We start from the raw sequence: 18,181 nt of genomic DNA, 5'->3' as shown, positions 1-18,181 counted from the left end.
ACAATAAATTACCCCAAAAATAGAATAGATCATAAATCCCAATTACAGAGAGAGAAGATAAAAACAGCAGCCAACTAAAACTCAAACCAATATGATAATGAATCAAAGTAATGGGACAGGTAAATAATTAACTTGACAGTGGAGTAAGGCTAACGATGAGGGAGCTAGATAGGCCTCCCTGGGCAGGGAAATTCAGAGCCTGGACACAGGCCCCAAGAAGGCCCTCTCCTTTATTCCCAGCATCTATATGTCAGATATTGGTGAGACACAAAGGAGAGCATCTCCCACAGATCATAATACATGGGAAGTTTCATTTTCAAATAGACATCCGTTCAGATCGGTATCCTCAGCATAAGCCATGAAGTGCTTTATAGGTCATTACCACCAAGATGAATTGGGCTGACAGGGTCTCAAGGTGCGCATCTTCCTGATGTGTTGAGAACTGCCACCGCTTTCCCCTCCACCACCACATTGTGCTTGCTGCTTCCCTCCACTGGTCTCCAATGTTAGCTGTGAGATATATATATATATAAGTCAACATTTTTAAAAATACATAAATTTCATGGGGTAATAGTAAAGCTGTGGGGAATATTGTGCAAATTCCATGGCAGAGTAGTGAGGCAGATCAGTAAAAAAATATGCAAATAGTACTAAAGTTGAATGGAAAATTACATAAATTTCATAGCAATGGGGTTTGCATCTGCATCCCCCCCTCCAAATATTGCGAACATTTCTGGGATACTCCCCAGTGTCCTTTCTTCTCAATTTTTTGGAACATGAGGCAGAGAGAGTATGTAGGATGATGGTGATGGCACTAGTGAGATTGGAGAAGTGGCTGGGGTTTTTTTTGGGGGGGGGGTGGTGTTTGCTGTTCTTGCCGGACAGCTTTCTAGCCATTCCTAAAAACCCACACTAAAATCACCCTGCCAGGTTCAAATGCCACAATAAGCCACCATGGGTATGAACAACCCAACAACAAGCCATGGGTTCTTGGGTAGCTTATTCATGAAAAATAAGCCACCATGCAGAAACTCTACCATATTCGCACAACACGACAAATCCATGTTGTGTCTTGTGAATCGGGTCAGTGACTCTGTCAAAGGACTTGTAAGGAAAGATTCATAATAGAGGGAAAGAGCTATATAAGGCACTGAGAAAAATGGGAAGTGTGTACAAATCGGAGGTATTCGGATTATTCTGCAGTTTAAATGACATAAGTGTTTTGCATGTTTCTTAAGAGACAAGGAATCATCTGATTGAAAGGCAGGGCATAATACTTCAAAAGTAATTAAAAAAACTGCTGGCAAATAAAAACAAAATTACTAATTAAGAATTCTGAAATTTAGTTGATATTTGCCTAGCAGATAACATACGGACATTTATAAAAGAAAAAAACAAACATTTATTTATTTATTTATATTTATTACATATTTACACTGCCCAACAGCCTAGGCTCTCTGGTCAGTTCACAACACGTGTGATAGGATGAGTATTCTCCAAGAAAGAGCACAGTCCATGGAACAAGACCCCTTAAAATGAACTGTGCTCTTGCACAACTCCCATTCATTTCAGCAGGGCGTGTGCAGGATAGCTTCCACATGGAATCTGTCCCAAATGACAACATAGATGAGTTTATTCAGGATACTTGTACATTTTATGGATTTGTCTATATTAACGTAAATTCATCAAGCTGAATTTTTCCCAAGTAGAACAATCTATTATTAAGAACAGACTCTTTCCAGTAATTTGTCTCTGTTGTCTTTCCTGACACACACTGACAGCTCTATTATTCCTTCCTTCCCCCTTTCTTCACATGCAGCATAATCGCATTGCTCGGCTGAAGCAAGCTGCAGAACTATTCCTCCTGCAGGTTATTGAAACTGGTTCCTGGGTTGGAGTCGTCACATTCAATAATGCAGCAATAACTAAGACGGCTTTACAACAGATCAACAGTGACGTTGAGCGCCAAACCCTTTCAGGCTATCTGCCCACTATAGCCGATGGAGGAACTAACATATGTGCTGGAATACATCAAGGATTTCAGGTGAAGGAGATTTCTGCCCAGATACTTCTATTCCTATGTTTCCCCTTAGAGAACTTCTTTTTCCAGTTATGAACATCGATGCTGGATTCTGTTTTTGAAAACCCTAGATCAGCCTTCCTCAACCTGGGGCGCTCCAGATGTGTTGGACTGCATCTCCCAGAATGCCCCAGTGGCTGGGGCATTCTGGGAGTTGTAGTCCAGCACATCTGGAGCGCCCAGGTTGAGGAAGGCTGCCCTAGATGATTTGTTTGCAAGAGGGGCTTTCCCCAGCCTTTAGGGGGGATTTTTACTGAAAGAGGTTGGCATCCATTTATTAACTACTTGGCTGTGTGTCTATTAAATGGCCAAACATCCAAGCTATGGAAGTGGATGAAAAAAACGCAGGCTCTAGCTACCAGAGGTTGTCATTTGGTAGGAGCAGCAGAAAGAGTTCTCATGGTTCAGAAATGCTCACACTGTTGTATAGTGGACCAGTAGGAATGTGATAAAGACACTGCTGTATAATGGGGATACTAGGAGTTTTACAGACAAGGAAAAATCAGTGATGTCATCTGGTCATGCAGCCTATCCTTGTCTGGTTTAGATGTGCTTTACAATGTCAACTTCCTCCCCCTCTTGATTGTTTCTCAGTGGTAACAGCTGAAGAGTGCACACCAAACCCCCATCTCTACTTGGGCTGCTTCCAGACGGAGGGGTCCTAGCACTAACGATCAGATGGCATAGTGTAGGTATTTTCCCTTAAGGAAGAAAAGAGAGAAGGAAGAATTTCTGCAGTAAGAAAAGCAACTGGAGGGAAAACACATGAAAGTGGTCATCAACTGGAACCTCTGTAAACTTCTATGAGTGAGACAGTGGGCCTGTTCAGAAGACACCTTAAACCCTGCTGGTTAAGGCTTTTGATTAAGCAGCAGGATTTAAGGTGTCTTGTGCGATGTTTTTTGCTAAGCTCCACTCACTCACTAACCACAGTCAGATTGTCTGCAGCAGAGTTAGCAGCTCTAAACATTGCTTAAAGTGTTGTGCACAACTTGTGGTTAGTGCTAACCCCAGAGAACCACAGTTTCGCTAACCACAGAGCCTAAAGTGTCATCTGAACAGGCGCAATAAAAGACTGTTCTGGAAGCATGCTAGATCCATGGCCACCCGTGCTCATGTTAAGCAGCTGTTTCTTGAGAATACAATAAGGTGTAGTAACTGTTCTTGAACTGTACTCATTTTTGTATGGTAGACGTTACACCCTTTCATATTCCTGAGATACATAAGTGCACATTATTGTTTCAGACTCTGTGTCTACTACTGTGTCTGTATTCAACCTATCCCTGTTACACAGAGATTATTGAATTTATTTTAATTGGTTGTTATTGAAAAGATCTACTTGAGGTATGTGGAGGAACCTGATAGTCAGTTTCCCCTGTTTGGGAACATTCGGTGGGCGTCAAAGAATCTCAAGACAGCGTCTCCTTCTCTGTAATGAAAGTTTATTGCAATTGCAAGAGTCTACACCGTAGGGTCAGCCCACAGTGTGACTGCCATTGGGTACCACAACACAAGTTTTTAAAGGCTCTTCATATAATTATTGTGGGTATTCCAAAACTCACCAATCATTACTCAAATACATTAAAGAACACTAATTATCGCTTGGATCCAAAAAGGCACAAATCAATATTCTTACATTATTGTCCAATCACAACACACATACACTCAAAAACTATTAAATCAAACATAAGTTGATGCAACTAGTTGTTTGTGCAAACACATAGGGCATAAACACCTTATACAACTTCTTATCTATAGAATACATATGGCTCTGGCAGAGTAGGGTACAAGGCAGAAGCTAGCAAACATCTCTTACCTTTGTAAAGTCATGGTATTTTGACAGTTTGAAGTACGCTTGTATTGCTCTCTGTCCTGACCTTTCTAAAGGTCAAGTTCACAGTCTTATTCAGCTGTCCTAGGCCTCAACAAGATGGAGGGAGTCAGGTCAGGCTCACAGTATAATTTCTTCAACAGGTGAAATAACAGACAAACTTCCCTGAAGAGAATATTCCATAAACCCATCACAATGGCCAATAAGTGTTAAGTATATGAAAAGAAATACTTGCTTAGTCATTAAAATTGTGTGTGTATGGCTATCTCAGGGTTAAACAGAGAAAGTATCTGTGGGCAATTACCTTGAGATAGAGGCTGTTCTGGGAACCTTGCCAAGATTCTAAGTTAGCCTCATCACAGCTGTATGTAATGTAGATAAGAATTGTGTAAGATGTGTATATAGTTTCTCACTTTGTAAAATGGAACTGATCACTGCTCTCTGATCACTGCTCTCTGTGTATGCCTCAGTGTGCTGATCTGAACTGATCTGAATTGAACTGCACAGAAGCCTGAAGGAAATAAACCAGCTCTGCTGTGTAAGACCTGCGTGATGGGTGTTTGTTTCTGAGCACAAACAGAGTTCCAGAGGGAGAAAAGTTCTGGCACAATAACCCAACAAAGGTTATGGGCCCAGTCCAGTCCAGTCCAGGAAGCCTACGCCAGCCTAACCCAGGCAGAAGAACCAGAACTTGGTGGGAACGGTGCAGTATCAGAACCAGGAGTCTGCTAAAACAGAAGACTGTTGATGGAGGAAGACATCAAGCTAAAGCCAGTGCTGCAAAGTGAGGAATAATCTCAGTCGGCTGACTCTGAGGAGGACTCTGAGCAGGAAGACGGTGAGATACAAATTCCTAAAGCAGAGGGAATGGCAGGAGCTAATATGTCTGGTTTGCATCAATTGTTGGAAAAGCTGAATGACTCTAACTATGCATTATGGTCTTACAAAATGCAAATGTATCTGATTCAGGCTGAACTGTGGTATGTAGTCACAGAGGATCCACCAGATAGAGCAGATCCACAGAATGCTAAATGGTTTAAGGATGATGCAAAAGCAATGGCAGTTATTGCATTAGCTGTGGAAGACTCTCAAATTTCCTTCATTCAGTTTTTGAATACATCAAAAGAGTGCTGGAATGCGCTACAAGCTGTATATCAAAGAGAAACAGCGGGCAGTAAAGTAATTCTAACCCGGAAGCTGTATGGAATGAAGCTGAAACCAGGGGAGTCTATGTCAAACCATTTGAAAAGCATGAGAGAAATCTTCAATCAACTCAGGGCACGAGGGATGGAGTTTACAACTATACACCAAGTCTATGTGATTTTGTCAAGTCTTGATTCATCGTACGATGCGGTTGTCACCATGATGGAAAGTCAAGAGGAGAAAAATTTAACCCTCGAGTATGTAGCTGGAAAACTACTGGAAACCTATGAAAGAAGACAAGCTTCAAAACAACAGAGCCTTAAACTTCCTGTGGCTGAATTTCAACAAAGCCATAAATCTTCTGACATGGTGGCTGCATTAAAGGCAAGGAAATGCTTTAATTGTGGTTCCACAGGACACTTAAGGCGGGATTGCAACAACAAGAAGAAAAAGCAGTCAACAGCAAAGTGGAGAGAAGAAAACAACATGAATGAAGCTGAATCAACAAAGAAGTGTCTTCTAGCAAGAGTCAAAGAGACAATGAATCCTTGGTTTTTGGACTCTGGGGCTTCAATAAGTATGGCAAAAGACAAACTTTCATTTGTTAACTTGGAAACTTCTACTTCAGAGCAAAAGTGTGTTACCCTTGCAAATGGAACAAAAATCCAGATTTGTGGTGTGGGTAATGTATATTTTGATTGTCTGGGAGTTGAACTACAAAGTGTTTTATATGTACCAGAATTAGAAACAAACCTTCTAAGTGTGTTTCAGTTAACAGAAATGGGGTATGAGGTTTGTTTTACTGAAGAAAATTGTACTATAAAACAGGGAAACAAGGTGTGTGTGCAGGGAATAATGAAAGATTCTTTGTATGTGATTAATACTTGTACAAAAAATGAAGTTGTAGCCAGCAAAGTCACAACAAAAACAATAGCCAATTGCAAACCACACCAAGAGTGTATCCATTTAACTCATAAAAGGTTTGGTCATGCTAACTATAAAACAATTTCTAAGATTCCAGAATTGTGTGAAGGGGTGAAAATCAAACCATGTTCTAACTATGTAGAATGTAATGTATGCAGTGAAACCAAGTGTCATAAGTCAAACATTCCAAAACATAGTGAGAGAACAACAAAAAGAATTTTTGAATTAATACATGCAGATCTTGCAGGTCCTTTTGAGACAAGTCAAGGAGGAAACAGATTTTTCTTGTCTATTGTTGATGATTACAGTAGATTTGGATTTGTGTATGTGTTAAAACAGAAGAGTGAAACTTTTGGAAAGTTTAAAGCCTTTGTTAAGTGGAGTAAAAATAGATTTAAAGAACCTATAGCTAATCTAAGAACGGACCGGGGAGGTGAATTTCTTAGCAACCAATTTAAAAAATTCCTCAGTGATGAAGGTATACAACATGACCTTACTGCTCCATATTCACCATTTCAAAATGGAGTTGCAGAAAGGAAAAACAGAACCTTGCAGAACATGTTAAGAGCTCTATTGAAAGAGTCAGGATTGTCTAATCTGTTCTGGGCAGAAGCTTTGTCCACCTCAAATTATTTGTTAAACAGGCTTTACCACTCTGTACATGAAAAAACTCCATATGAAATGTTTTACAAAAGAAAACCTAGAGTGTCACATATAAGGGTTTTTGGAAGTAAATGTTTTGCTCATATTCAGAAAGAAAACAGACCAGGAAAGCTAGCTCAAAGAGGTTTGGAATGTAAACTGTTAGGATATGATACACAAACAAAAGGCTATCGTTTGTGGTCTCCATATCACAAAAGTGTAATTGTGAGCAGAGATGTAGTTTTTCATGAACAAATGCAGGAAACAGAACAGTATGTAAGTTTGCCTGTAGAACAGAAAGCTGTAGAAACAGAAGAAATTCCTGAACAATCTCAGCAAGAGAGGGAGGGGGAAGAAACTGTAGAGGAGGAAACTATGCCTGTAACTATGCCAAGACGATCAGAAAGGGAACGCAAAGCTCAAATTCGTTACTCAGATGAATACCAAAGCAAACAGGTTTCTCATAGAGCTTTACTGATAGCCTATGAACCTACTTCATTTGAGGAAATTCAGGAGATGGAACCTACAGAAGCTCAGGGCTGGCATGAAGCAATGTCAGAGGAAATCAGAGCAATGGAAAAAAATGAAACGTGGGAGCTAGTACCTTTACCTGAAGGTCGTAAAGCCATTACCAGTAAATGAGTATTCAAAGTAAAACAAAATGAGAAAGGACAGGTGGAACGTTCAATGGTAAAACAAAAAGAGATGCTTTAAAGCTAGGTCTCAGATTGTAACACAATTTAAACAACATGCGCAAGAGGAGGACTGTTAAGTATATGAAAAGAAATACTTGCTTAGTCATTAAAATTGTGTGTGTATGGCTATCTCAGGGTTAAACAGAGAAAGTATCTGTGGGCAATTACCTTGAGATAGAGGCTGTTCTGGGAACCTTGCCAAGATTCTAAGTTAGCCTCATCACAGCTGTATGTAATGTAGATAAGAATTGTGTAAGATGTGTATATAGTTTCTCACTTTGTAAAATGGAACTGATCACTGCTCTCTGATCACTGCTCTCTGTGTATGCCTCAGTGTGCTGATCTGAACTGATCTGAATTGAACTGCACAGAAGCCTGAAGGAAATAAACCAGCTCTGCTGTGTAAGACCTGCGTGATGGGTGTTTGTTTCTGAGCACAAACAGAGTTCCAGAGGGAGAAAAGTTCTGGCACAATAACCCAACAATAAGGCCCTCTCCCCAGTTGCCACCTGCTTCACCTCAGAAGATGGGAGCACCCAGAGAAATCCTCCGTCAGGGCAGACTGGTGTTTGGGCCCTGAGCTGTGAAGGTTGACTGAGAGGAGCTACAGCACAGCACCATGGCAGTGCTTTGGAATCGGTAGTCCTTCTCTCTCTTTGAGCACAGAGACCAGAGGAGAGCACCAAGCTTGGCCCCTGCCAAAGCAGACTGTGGCCTTAGCTAGGGGAGGGGTTATCCCAGGCTGATACCCAGGAGCGTGTAGCCCATTCCGCCGCTTTTCCCAGTTATGCGCGATTACTCACGCGTAGCCGGGAGAAGCCGCGCATGGGGCACAGCGCTCCCCAGGAGCGCTGCGCCCATCGGGGGCAAGGTGGGGGGGAGTGAGGGCAGGGTGGGGGCAGCGGGGAGAATGATTTTTTTAAAAAAAATTACTTACCCGAGCGCACAAACATTCATGCGCATCCGGCCCCTTTAATTTTTTTTAAAACGGCGGACGCAACAGGTCTTTCCTTTAGCCCGTTGCGCCTCACGTGTAGACGAGGGCAAGATCCCGCGATACTTGCATCGCAGGCTCTCCCCTCGTCAGGCACAGATTTTAAGGTAGAACTAGGACTAAGTTTCCAGGGGAATGCAGCACTGTGCTATGGCAGTTGTGAGGAAGAGCAGCTGGGAGAGGAGTGGAGCAACCACTCTGTGTAGACTTCTTTAAAAGACTGCTTCAACTCATATTTTAATCTTAGATTCTCCCTTTAAAGTAGAGAGGCAGCATATGTTGTTACAGCAATAGGAAAAGGTGATGCACTCATTTCACCACACTTGCTTCTGTTACAAGTGGGCATTTATATTTCATACCAAAGAAATGTCATTCGTGTAGAGTTTTGTTGAGGGTTCTCCTACACTTTAACTCCAAATGACTTCCTATAGCTTCTACATTACTTGTTTTAATATTGCTGCTAAAAATGAATTTCTCTTTTCCCTACAGGTGTTTAGGCAAAAGTATTCAAGTACTAAAGGCTGCGAGATCGTGCTCTTGACAGATGGAGAAGATTCAAGTGTAGGCTCTTGCTTTGGTGAGGTTAAAAGTAGTGGGTCTATCATTCACACCATTGCTTTGGGGCCAAGTGCTGCAAAAGAACTAGAAGAGTTGTCAGACATGACAGGTACGTGACGAAGTAAAGTATCAAAGTCTGCAAGACTCTTATATGTGTACTTGTGGCAACTGGTGCCTCTCCAAAAGTGAGGTTGCTATAAGTCCTAGTCACTGCCAAGCTATGCCCATCCACACAGTGGTCCTCATCCTTGCTCCACCCACAGAACCTCCACTATCAGCCATGATGATGAAATGGAATTTCCATGTTTAGAAATAATGTACTTCTGAGTAACAGGGAGACACTTTTGGCTCCATGCTCTGCTTGTAAGCTTCCAAGAGGCATTTGGTAGACTGCTATTGGAAATAGAATAGTGGACTAGATGGAGACAAGTGATTTGCCCGAGGCCACACACTGAGGGCCATACTAGATATATGAGAGATCCACAGTCAGATCTCCTGACATTGTATTTTATATTTATGAGCGTCACCCCTTGCCCCATGTGCACAAAGGTATGGTGATGGAGAAGAGTTGTTTTTTTAAAAAAAACCTCTTTGCTTCTGCAGATGGGGACAAGTGATTTGCCCGAGGCCACACACTGAGGGCCATACTAGATATATGAGAGATCCACAGTCAGATCTCCTGACATTGTATTTTATATTTATGAGCGTCACCCCTTGCCCCATGTGCACAAAGGTATGGTGATGGAGAAGAGTTGTTTTTTTTAAAAAAAACCTCTTTGCTTCTGCACTGACTATATATGATGCTCTGTCCATGCATCTCCTCCTGCAGGAGTGGATGTTGCTGCTCAGTGCTTTGTTATCTGGAAACCTGAGAGAGAGAACCTAATAAGAGCGCTACAAGACAGGTTTTAGAAATATGTTTGTACAAAGCACTCCCTTTGTGTACAGACCACCATTGATTACCAAATTGCACCCTTCTGTCTTCTATGTGTGCTCAATCTGAGCCAGAGCAGCTAAGGGCTCATCTACACCAAGCAGGATATTCCACTATGAAAGTGGTATATAAAAGGCAGGAGCTACACTATTGAAGTGCACTGACAACTGCTGGGGCCCATTGGCACATACCATATACCGCTTTCATACCACTATATCCTGCTTGGTGTGGCTCCTGCCATTTATATACCGCTTTCATAGTGGAATATCCTGCTTGGTGTAGATGAGCCCATAGTCCCAGACCATGTTATTCATTTCATTTCTATACCACCCAATTGCCAACGCTCTCTGGACAGTTACGATCTCCCTCTTGGGAGTTTATATACTTTATCTACAGGTCTGGATGCAGAGCTGCCAGAAACCCTATATTCTATCATTGTCAAATGGGTGTAGCAGGAGGAGGGGACAACATGTTATTACAATCCCCCCCTACTGAGTTTAATGGGTAAAATTTGCATACTCTGTAGTTCTGCAATTGATGTGGTGGCGGGAGAATTAGTATGGATTGCAACATCCTCCATGCAATGGGCAGAAGCAGGCCTGGTGCCACCATGCGTCATTGTTGAGTCATCGCCGGGACCACAGTGCCATTGCAGGACCCACCGGGATGTCGGCCCTGGGCTTCCCCTTTAAATGCGTGGAGTTTTCCCTAACTCTTCATAATTTTTACATAAAATTCCAAATTGTGTGAAGTTCCTTTTAATATCAGAGCATCTAACCAGTTGTAAGTGCCTGATTTACAGGAACTGGGAAAACGAAGTGTTCTGGTTCATTTTACTAATATCTCTCTACTGGAAAACAATTCTAGACTCACCCAAGCCACAGATTCTGATCCAACTACAGATGTTGGGTGTGCATTTCCCAACATTAAAAAGCCTCACCTAGCAATTAAAGCCATGCTTGTGCAAAACCACTTGGACGTACAACAACAAGGAACAGTGTAAATATGCATGGCATTTTATTCCCTCTGGCAGATTATTCTAATTATTCTTCCAATCACATTTCAGGAGGTTTGAAACTATTAGCCAGTGATAATTTGGATTCCAACAGCCTCATAGATGCTTTCAGTGGAATTTTATCAGGAAGTGGAGATATCATTCAACAATCTATTCAGGTCTGGATTTCAAAGACTTGAGGGAACGGGTCTGTTGTTGTTTTTTATATAGTAGTAGTGCTAGTAGTAGTAGCAGTATAGTAGTGGTAGTATGTCTCAAATTACTAGACACTGACAAAAAAATAAAGAACAGAGTGAAATTAATTCCACAGTCCACATTTTGCAACTGTTATAGAAGGAAGGAGCCATGAGGAATTCATAGAAGAGGGGGAGGGGGACGGGCAGACAGAGGAGGCAGATTATTTAGGTACAGCTAAAGCATTTCAAAATTTAGCCTCCAGTTCAATTTCATGTGTAAATAAAACAGCCTTAACAGTCTCTTTAGTTTTCTCCTAACCATGTAAATAGGAAATTGGGAGAGGGGCTCCTCAGAAAAATGGCATATTGGGAAATGGCTAAACCCAGATCTACACCAAGCAGGATATGACACTTTCAAAATGTTTTGAAAACTCTACATGGAGTGTGTCCTGGGCAGGATCTACACTACTGCTTTAAAGCGCTTTATAACAGTTTTGACAACTGTTGGGGCCCAGGACACACTGCATATACAGTTTTCAAAACGTTTTCAAAGTGCTTTAATGCGCTTTAAAGCAGTAGTGTAGATCCCCCACACACAAACAGTTGTCACTACTGTTATAAAGCATTTTAAAGATGTAGGGTACATTCTGCCCTTGGCTCCAGTGATTTTTTTAACTGAATAGGGAATATTACTGAGAATAGGCTGCAATGCCATCTAGTGGTCGAATAAAAGCATGATATAAATAGATACTGGATTATCTCTTTTTTAAAAAAATAAAATAAAAACAGGATTGCTGGGAGGAAGGGCGGGAGATGTCCTGTTTGTTTACGATGTCATGAAATTAACCTGCAAACTTCTTGGAGCGCCTAGTCATGAACATGCTGTAAATCGGTCGTTTAGAGATCCCCGCAGAATTTAGTATGAGAGCAAAAATCCCTACGTGTGATTCATTACTCTTTACAACCCAGAAGTTAATAAGCCAACTCATTTGGCAAAATCAATAAGCCAACACCAACGGGGCTGTTCACTTCTGCCAAAGAAATCTTCCCTTTACTCTGTTGATTTTCACTCTAATCTTCACTTGTGGAGAATGTGGATAGGGAGATCTTTTTCTCCCTCTCCAATATTACTAGAACCCAGGGTCATCCCATGAAGCTGAATGGTGGGAGATTCAGGACAGATAAAAGGAAATTCTTCTTCACACAGCACATAAACTATGGAATTCATTACTACAAGATATAGTGATAGCCACTAATTTGGACAGTTTTAAAAGCGGGTTGGATAAATTCCTGGAAGAGAAGACTATCAATGGCTACTAGCCCTGATGGCTATGTGTTACCTCCAGTATCAGAGGCAGTACGCCCATATACACCAGTTACTGGGGAACATGGGTGGGAGGGTGCTGTTGTACCATGTCCTGCTTTGTTCGTCCCTGGTCTGGACTAGATGGTCCCTTGGTCTGATGTTCTTATGTACTTATATTCATTGAGGGGAGACACGATAGCACTCTTCAAATACTTGAAAGGTTGGCACACAGAGGAGGGCCAGGATCTCTTCTTGATCCTCCCAGAGTGCAGGACACGGAATAATGGGCTCAAGTTAGAGGAAGCCAGATTCTGTCTGGACATCAGGAAAAACTTCTTGACTGTTATAGCAGTACAACAATGGAACCAGTTACCTAGGGAGGTTGTGGGCTCTCCCACACTAGAGGCATTCAAGCGGCAGCTGGACAACTATCTCTCAAGTATGCTTTAGGGTGGATTCCTGCATTGAGCAGGGGGTTGGATTCGATGGCCTTATAGGCCCCGTCCAACTCTACTATTCTATGATTCACTCATATGGCCATGCTGGCTGGGTCTGATGGAAGTTGAAGTCCAAAACATTTGGGGGGCACCAGGTTGGGGAAGGTTGAGCTATGTGATAAAATCAGAAGGAATGTAGTTTGGACACAAGTCAAAGTAGGAGTAGCCAAGCCTGTTTGACAATAGCTGGCCAGATGTTTTTACTGAAACCTTACTGGGACAATAGACCAACTAATCCAATAATGTATTGTTTATTTTGAAGCATTCTTGAAAGAAACACACTCACACAGAGCCACAAACTTCAGATCATAGCTTCAGCTATGTGGCAGTATATAAATGTAATAAATCAAATCACATCGAATCAATTTGCTGCTGGGGGCAAGTACCACGCTGTGTCGCGCCCCTTCCCGCCTCTGCCTTGTGCCCCTTTGCACCTTCGGGACTCTTGTGAGAGCTCAGCCATATCCTGAGAGGGCTTGCTTGAACTCATACAAGAGTGTGCAGGTCTTGCAAGAGTTTGGGCATGCTCTCCTGAGAGTTCAGCTAATCTCTTGCAGAGCCCAGCCATAACTGCAGTAAGGGAATGTGGTGTGATGGGAAGGAGGATGGGTTCTCGTGGGGCCAACCAGAGCATCTGCTGCTGGTGGGGGGGGGGCAGTGGTGGGCCCTCCTGTGCGTGTGAAGGGGAAGCATTGCAATTCGCTGCTCCTCTCACTCCACCGCCTGATGCAGGTGCATCAGTCTGCATCATGGAAAGGCTGGCCCTGACAGAGACAATGGGCTTCACCTGCCCTTGCCTTCTCCAACAGGGGATGGTGACAGGCAGGTGAAGATGGCTCTGGACTCAACAGATGAGGAGGTACCAGCTGAGCCAAAGACAGCTTCACCCACTCCTCACTATCCTTGATCGGGGAAGGTGAACAGCAAGTGAAGCTCTCTCAGCTGGTGCCTTGAGGTGCACCTCATATCATACTGACTGTACATTTGCTTTGCTGTACATCTTGAGCTGGCACATATCATATTAACTGTACATTTGCTTTTCTTTGTCTCTGGAATTAGATTTGAGTCTTTGAGTTTCACCCCCTAGTTTGTGATCAGTTGATTGCATTCGCTGAGAACTCTAGTTTTTTTAAAAAAAACATTGCTATTATCAGCCAACCAGCTAGTGAAATAGCTTAATGTATAATTCAAACATGCCATTGAAACATGCTACTAAGATGTATCTTTGTTTGACACTGGACTTCTATATATTTGTTTAAATATATCAGCCTTTCAGTTGTAAATTTGCAAGGCAGCTAATAACCCATGCACATATATGAACACACAAGTAACAGTAAATATATTTCATGCAGAAAAAGATTGGTTATGGCAGCTTACTTGCAGTGTTGCTGTGTTGGGCTTGCAACTGCATCTACCTGTTAGATATTGCTGCTCATCAGCTTATCTTCATGTGTTTAGTTATGAGATGTACCCATTTTATCAGCACTGCATAACCGAGATCTGTGCAGCACAAGGAAAAAATATCTTCACGGTAGTATGAGCATATCTGTCTGTCTGATCATTGCCTATTTGGTGTAGCAGAATGATCCATTGGGAGGGCACCTTCTAGGCAATATTTACACTCTAAGAAATGGAAGAAATGTGTATATAAATTACAATACCTATGTTCACTTTTCCTAACAGCTCGAAAGTAAAGGGGAAACCATCAACCCAAACCAAAGGCTGGATGGTACTGTAACTATTGACAGCACTGTGGGAAATGACACTTTCTTTGTAGTTACATGGAATGTGAACACATATCCACCTAACATTCAACTGACAGATCCCAATGGAAAAATTTACAGTCAAACACACTTCGCAATTGATAAGACAAATCAACAAACAGCTCGACTCAAGATTGATGGAACTGCAGAGGTAAAAATGGAGCTTTGTTTAAACACATTTACTTAACCTTGCAGACATAAAGACCCTTTCTACACCTAAGAGTGTAGAGGGAGGGAGGGGGAGGATCGTGGACTTACCTGCTTCCGCGATCTTCCCTGGGCATCCAAACAGAAGCGGCATATCCTGGAAGCGAAGAAGGACAATGTGCACTTGCACACGTCTTTTTTTTTTTTTTAAAGGCAGGAGCAGGGAGTGCAATTGTGCTGCAAGGAAATATATGTTTAAAAAAAGCCACAACCCCGCTCCCCCCCTCACCCTCGATGTCCCTGGACTCCCCCAAGCCTGGCACCTTCCCTCTGTTGACCCCTGCTACTCACGGGGAGAAGGAAAGAAGCTGGAATGGCTGCCCACACTGCCCAAGGTCCTTGGGATTGTCCCGGGACCGCAAGTAAAATCGGGATAACTGAGGTCTCGGTTATCCAGGGAAATGGAGGGGTCATCCCTGCTTGCTCATGGGATCCCTTGTGCATCATTTGGATGCACAGGGAGGACCCAAGAATGACCCTGGGGGTGGGGGGAAGGCTGGTGTAGACACAGCCTAAGAATCAGACTGGTCGTTTTAAGAAAAGGAGCAAATGACTAGAACTACATGATAGATTGTGGAAGTAGGGAGGAACCATTTACTTATGGAAGTTTTGCATGTAGCTGTCACAAAGTGTACCCCCTCTGCCAAGGCTGACCATATGAAAAGGAGGGCAGGCCTCCTGTATCTTTAACAGTTATATAGAAAAGGGAAGTTCAGCAGGTGTCATTTCATTTGTATATATGCAGCACCTGATGAAATTCCCGCTTCATCACAATAGTTAAAACTGCAGGAGCCCTGACCTGTTTTGTATCTGGACACTCTACAAATGAGGTAAGGACTCCTACAGCTTTAACTGTTGTGATGAAGAGGGAATTTCACCAGGTGCTGCATGCATACAAAAGACACCTGCTGAAATTCCCTTTTCTGTACAACTGTTAAAGATACAGGAGCCCTGCCCTCCTTTTCATATGGCCACCCTATTCTGAGTACACTGGAAGGTCTCTCCTGTGTTTACTAGCATCTCCTCCTCCGCTTCAACCCTTTAGCCTTTTAAGGAGCTCTTTTCCATTTCCTGCCCTCTCTGCTTGTACCTTCAGTTCTTTGTTCCCTTGCAGCTGCTTTTTCCAGCCACTCCTCCTGAGCCTCTTTACTCCCACTCTGTCCTCCTTCTCTCTGCTCTGAGATTCCATCCTTCAGGTTTTTATCCTGTGCTTCTGCCCTTCTGCCTCCTCCTTCTCCCTCAGAGTCCTTGAGCTATTTAAAGAGCCCTTGCCCTCATCCCCTATCCATCTCTTTAACCAGCCCTAATTGTGGCTTGGTACTGTTGCTAAGTAACCAGTACCCCCCAGGGCAATTGTCCACAGCAGTTTGCCTTTTCCACCCCATGGATCCTCACAGTAGCCTTTTGTATTTCAACACTTTGATTTGCAGGCAGGAGATTGGACTTATTCAATTCTCAATACATACTCAGCAGCTCAAGTCCTGTCAGTGACGGTCACCACCCGAGCAGCATCTGCAAATGTGCCTCCAGTGACTGTGAAAACCTATATGAATACAGATGCCAATATCTTTCCTAGTCCAATTGTCATTTATGCAGAAGTCAGCCAAGGGTTTTTGCCTGTTACGGGTGCAAATGTCACAGCCACCATTGAATCAGTGTCTGGAAAATCTATAGAGCTACAGCTTCTTGATGATGGTTCAGGTATGTTTATTTTGAAGCTTTTCTGGTATTATACTTTTTAGAACTTGTCCGTGCGCATACAAAATCCTTTTAAAACTGAGATTATGGGGATAGGTCCTTCTGCACGAAAAGAATATGTTCTACTTCTGAGCTGTGAACTCTCCACCACACATACACTTTTAAGCTAATCGCAGGCACACAACTCGGTTACTGGTATGGGGAATAAGCTGTGCAGAGTCTGTGTGAAACCCTCCTGCTGTCTCTTCCATTCTCTATATCTTGTGGCTTCCTGCCTTTGAGAGACAGTGACCCTGTTCAGTCGCCATGCTACGCCATGGTGGGTAAGCATTCTGAGCTAAACATTATGGCTTAGTGTGTCGTGTGAACCATTCCTAATAGTGGTGACTACATGACCACGGTTTAAACATGCTCACTAACCATTTGCTACAAAAGGATTAGTGGCCTAACCATGGCTTATCTAAACAGGCCCATTGGGTAGAACAGCTGAGAGTCGAATGACATGTTATGTGAGTCACATTTTTTGCCCTTGAATACAAGATTTTTGTTTCGTGAATAGCCCCCGTAAGGGCCCCCCAAATGGATCAACACTGTGTCTTAGGGAAGGACAGCTTTACCTGCAGCTATGGTGCCAATCTGAATTAGGACTACAACACCTCCTACTTGCCTGTGGGGGCAGCTCCCAATGGAGAGAAGAGGAGTTTCCCTCCCATCCAAATAGCAGGTATGTCCCCGCAATACAGACCAGCACCAAAGCAAGGGCGATGGGTGAATGTGTCCCTTCCACATACTAGGGTCCCAATGTGCATTGGCCTGAGTCTTTGCTGTGCAGCACACCCAGCCACCAAAAGGAGAGGAAAGGGGGAAAGAAAAGAAAGAAAAAGAGACCCCTGTTGCCTGGTATGTTTTGTGGGTGGGTGTGTCAAGTATTCAGTGGTGAAAGGATTGGGGAAGCCACTAAGGGTGGGTAGGAAAGATAGTATATAGGTTGGGGGAGTCATGCAAGGTGGGAAGAGAGTCCTGCCAGAGAGAGAGAGAGTGTACACACGGTCACATGCATGCACTCATGTACAGAAAGCAGCACACACAGAAAGTGGTGGGCCACACCCAACTTTTTGTGGTTGCCCCCACCCCCCAGGCACCCATTTTGTGGCAGCGGCCAGGACATTTTTTCAAAATACCAAATGTGCTCACAGGCCCCCAAACAGGTGCTTTTAGAGGCTTGCAACGGTGTTTGGAGCTAAGGACTCCTAGCTCATGTGGCTCATTCCTGGGTATGTGGGTTGTTTGCAGGTGGAAGTTACTTATGCTGGAGAATTCTTTGCTATGGATTCACTGACTAGTTGGGGCTAGTACAGGGGTTGGCAAAAGATTGAATTTCAGATGTTTTGCATTTCAACACCCAAAAGCCCATGCAGCATGGCAATGGTCAGGAATGCTGGGAATTGAAATCCAAAACATCTGGAAATCTACTTTCTGCCCACCTCTGGGCTAATCACCTGTCGTTGTAGCTCAGTGCTCCTTCGGTATAAGAAGAGTCTGTTGTCCACTACATGGCATGAATGCATAACTCCTTAACAATATAGTACATATCTGTGTATTATATATATTTGGCTTTCCTTATGGCATGGCTACCATGTTTTCAGCCTGTATGCAGGTGATGCGAGGCACAAGGTACAGCACTCCAAAACAAAACAAATGATCACCGGTAGCACATC

General features: G+C 43.0%; 1 protein-coding gene across 1 annotated transcript in view; it reads left to right on the top strand.

The window, feature by feature from the left end:
- Positions 1-18,181, top strand: part of LOC134405449 (calcium-activated chloride channel regulator 1-like) — a 46,634-nt gene that overhangs the window by 19,625 nt on the left and 8,828 nt on the right. Inside the window, exons 7-11 of the mRNA XM_063136696.1 lie at positions 1,820-2,044; positions 8,799-8,976; positions 10,868-10,974; positions 14,479-14,709; positions 16,196-16,466. Of these exons, the coding sequence (XP_062992766.1) occupies positions 1,820-2,044; positions 8,799-8,976; positions 10,868-10,974; positions 14,479-14,709; positions 16,196-16,466 (1,012 nt within the window). The remainder of the gene's footprint in view (positions 1-1,819; positions 2,045-8,798; positions 8,977-10,867; positions 10,975-14,478; positions 14,710-16,195; positions 16,467-18,181) is intronic.

The sequence above is a fragment of the Elgaria multicarinata genome, chromosome 1 (genome assembly GCF_023053635.1).
Source record: "Elgaria multicarinata webbii isolate HBS135686 ecotype San Diego chromosome 1, rElgMul1.1.pri, whole genome shotgun sequence".
Lineage (NCBI taxonomy): Eukaryota > Metazoa > Chordata > Lepidosauria > Squamata > Anguidae > Elgaria > Elgaria multicarinata.
Note: the sequence above shows the minus strand (reverse complement) of the source record. Positions and strands in the feature narration are given on the sequence as shown.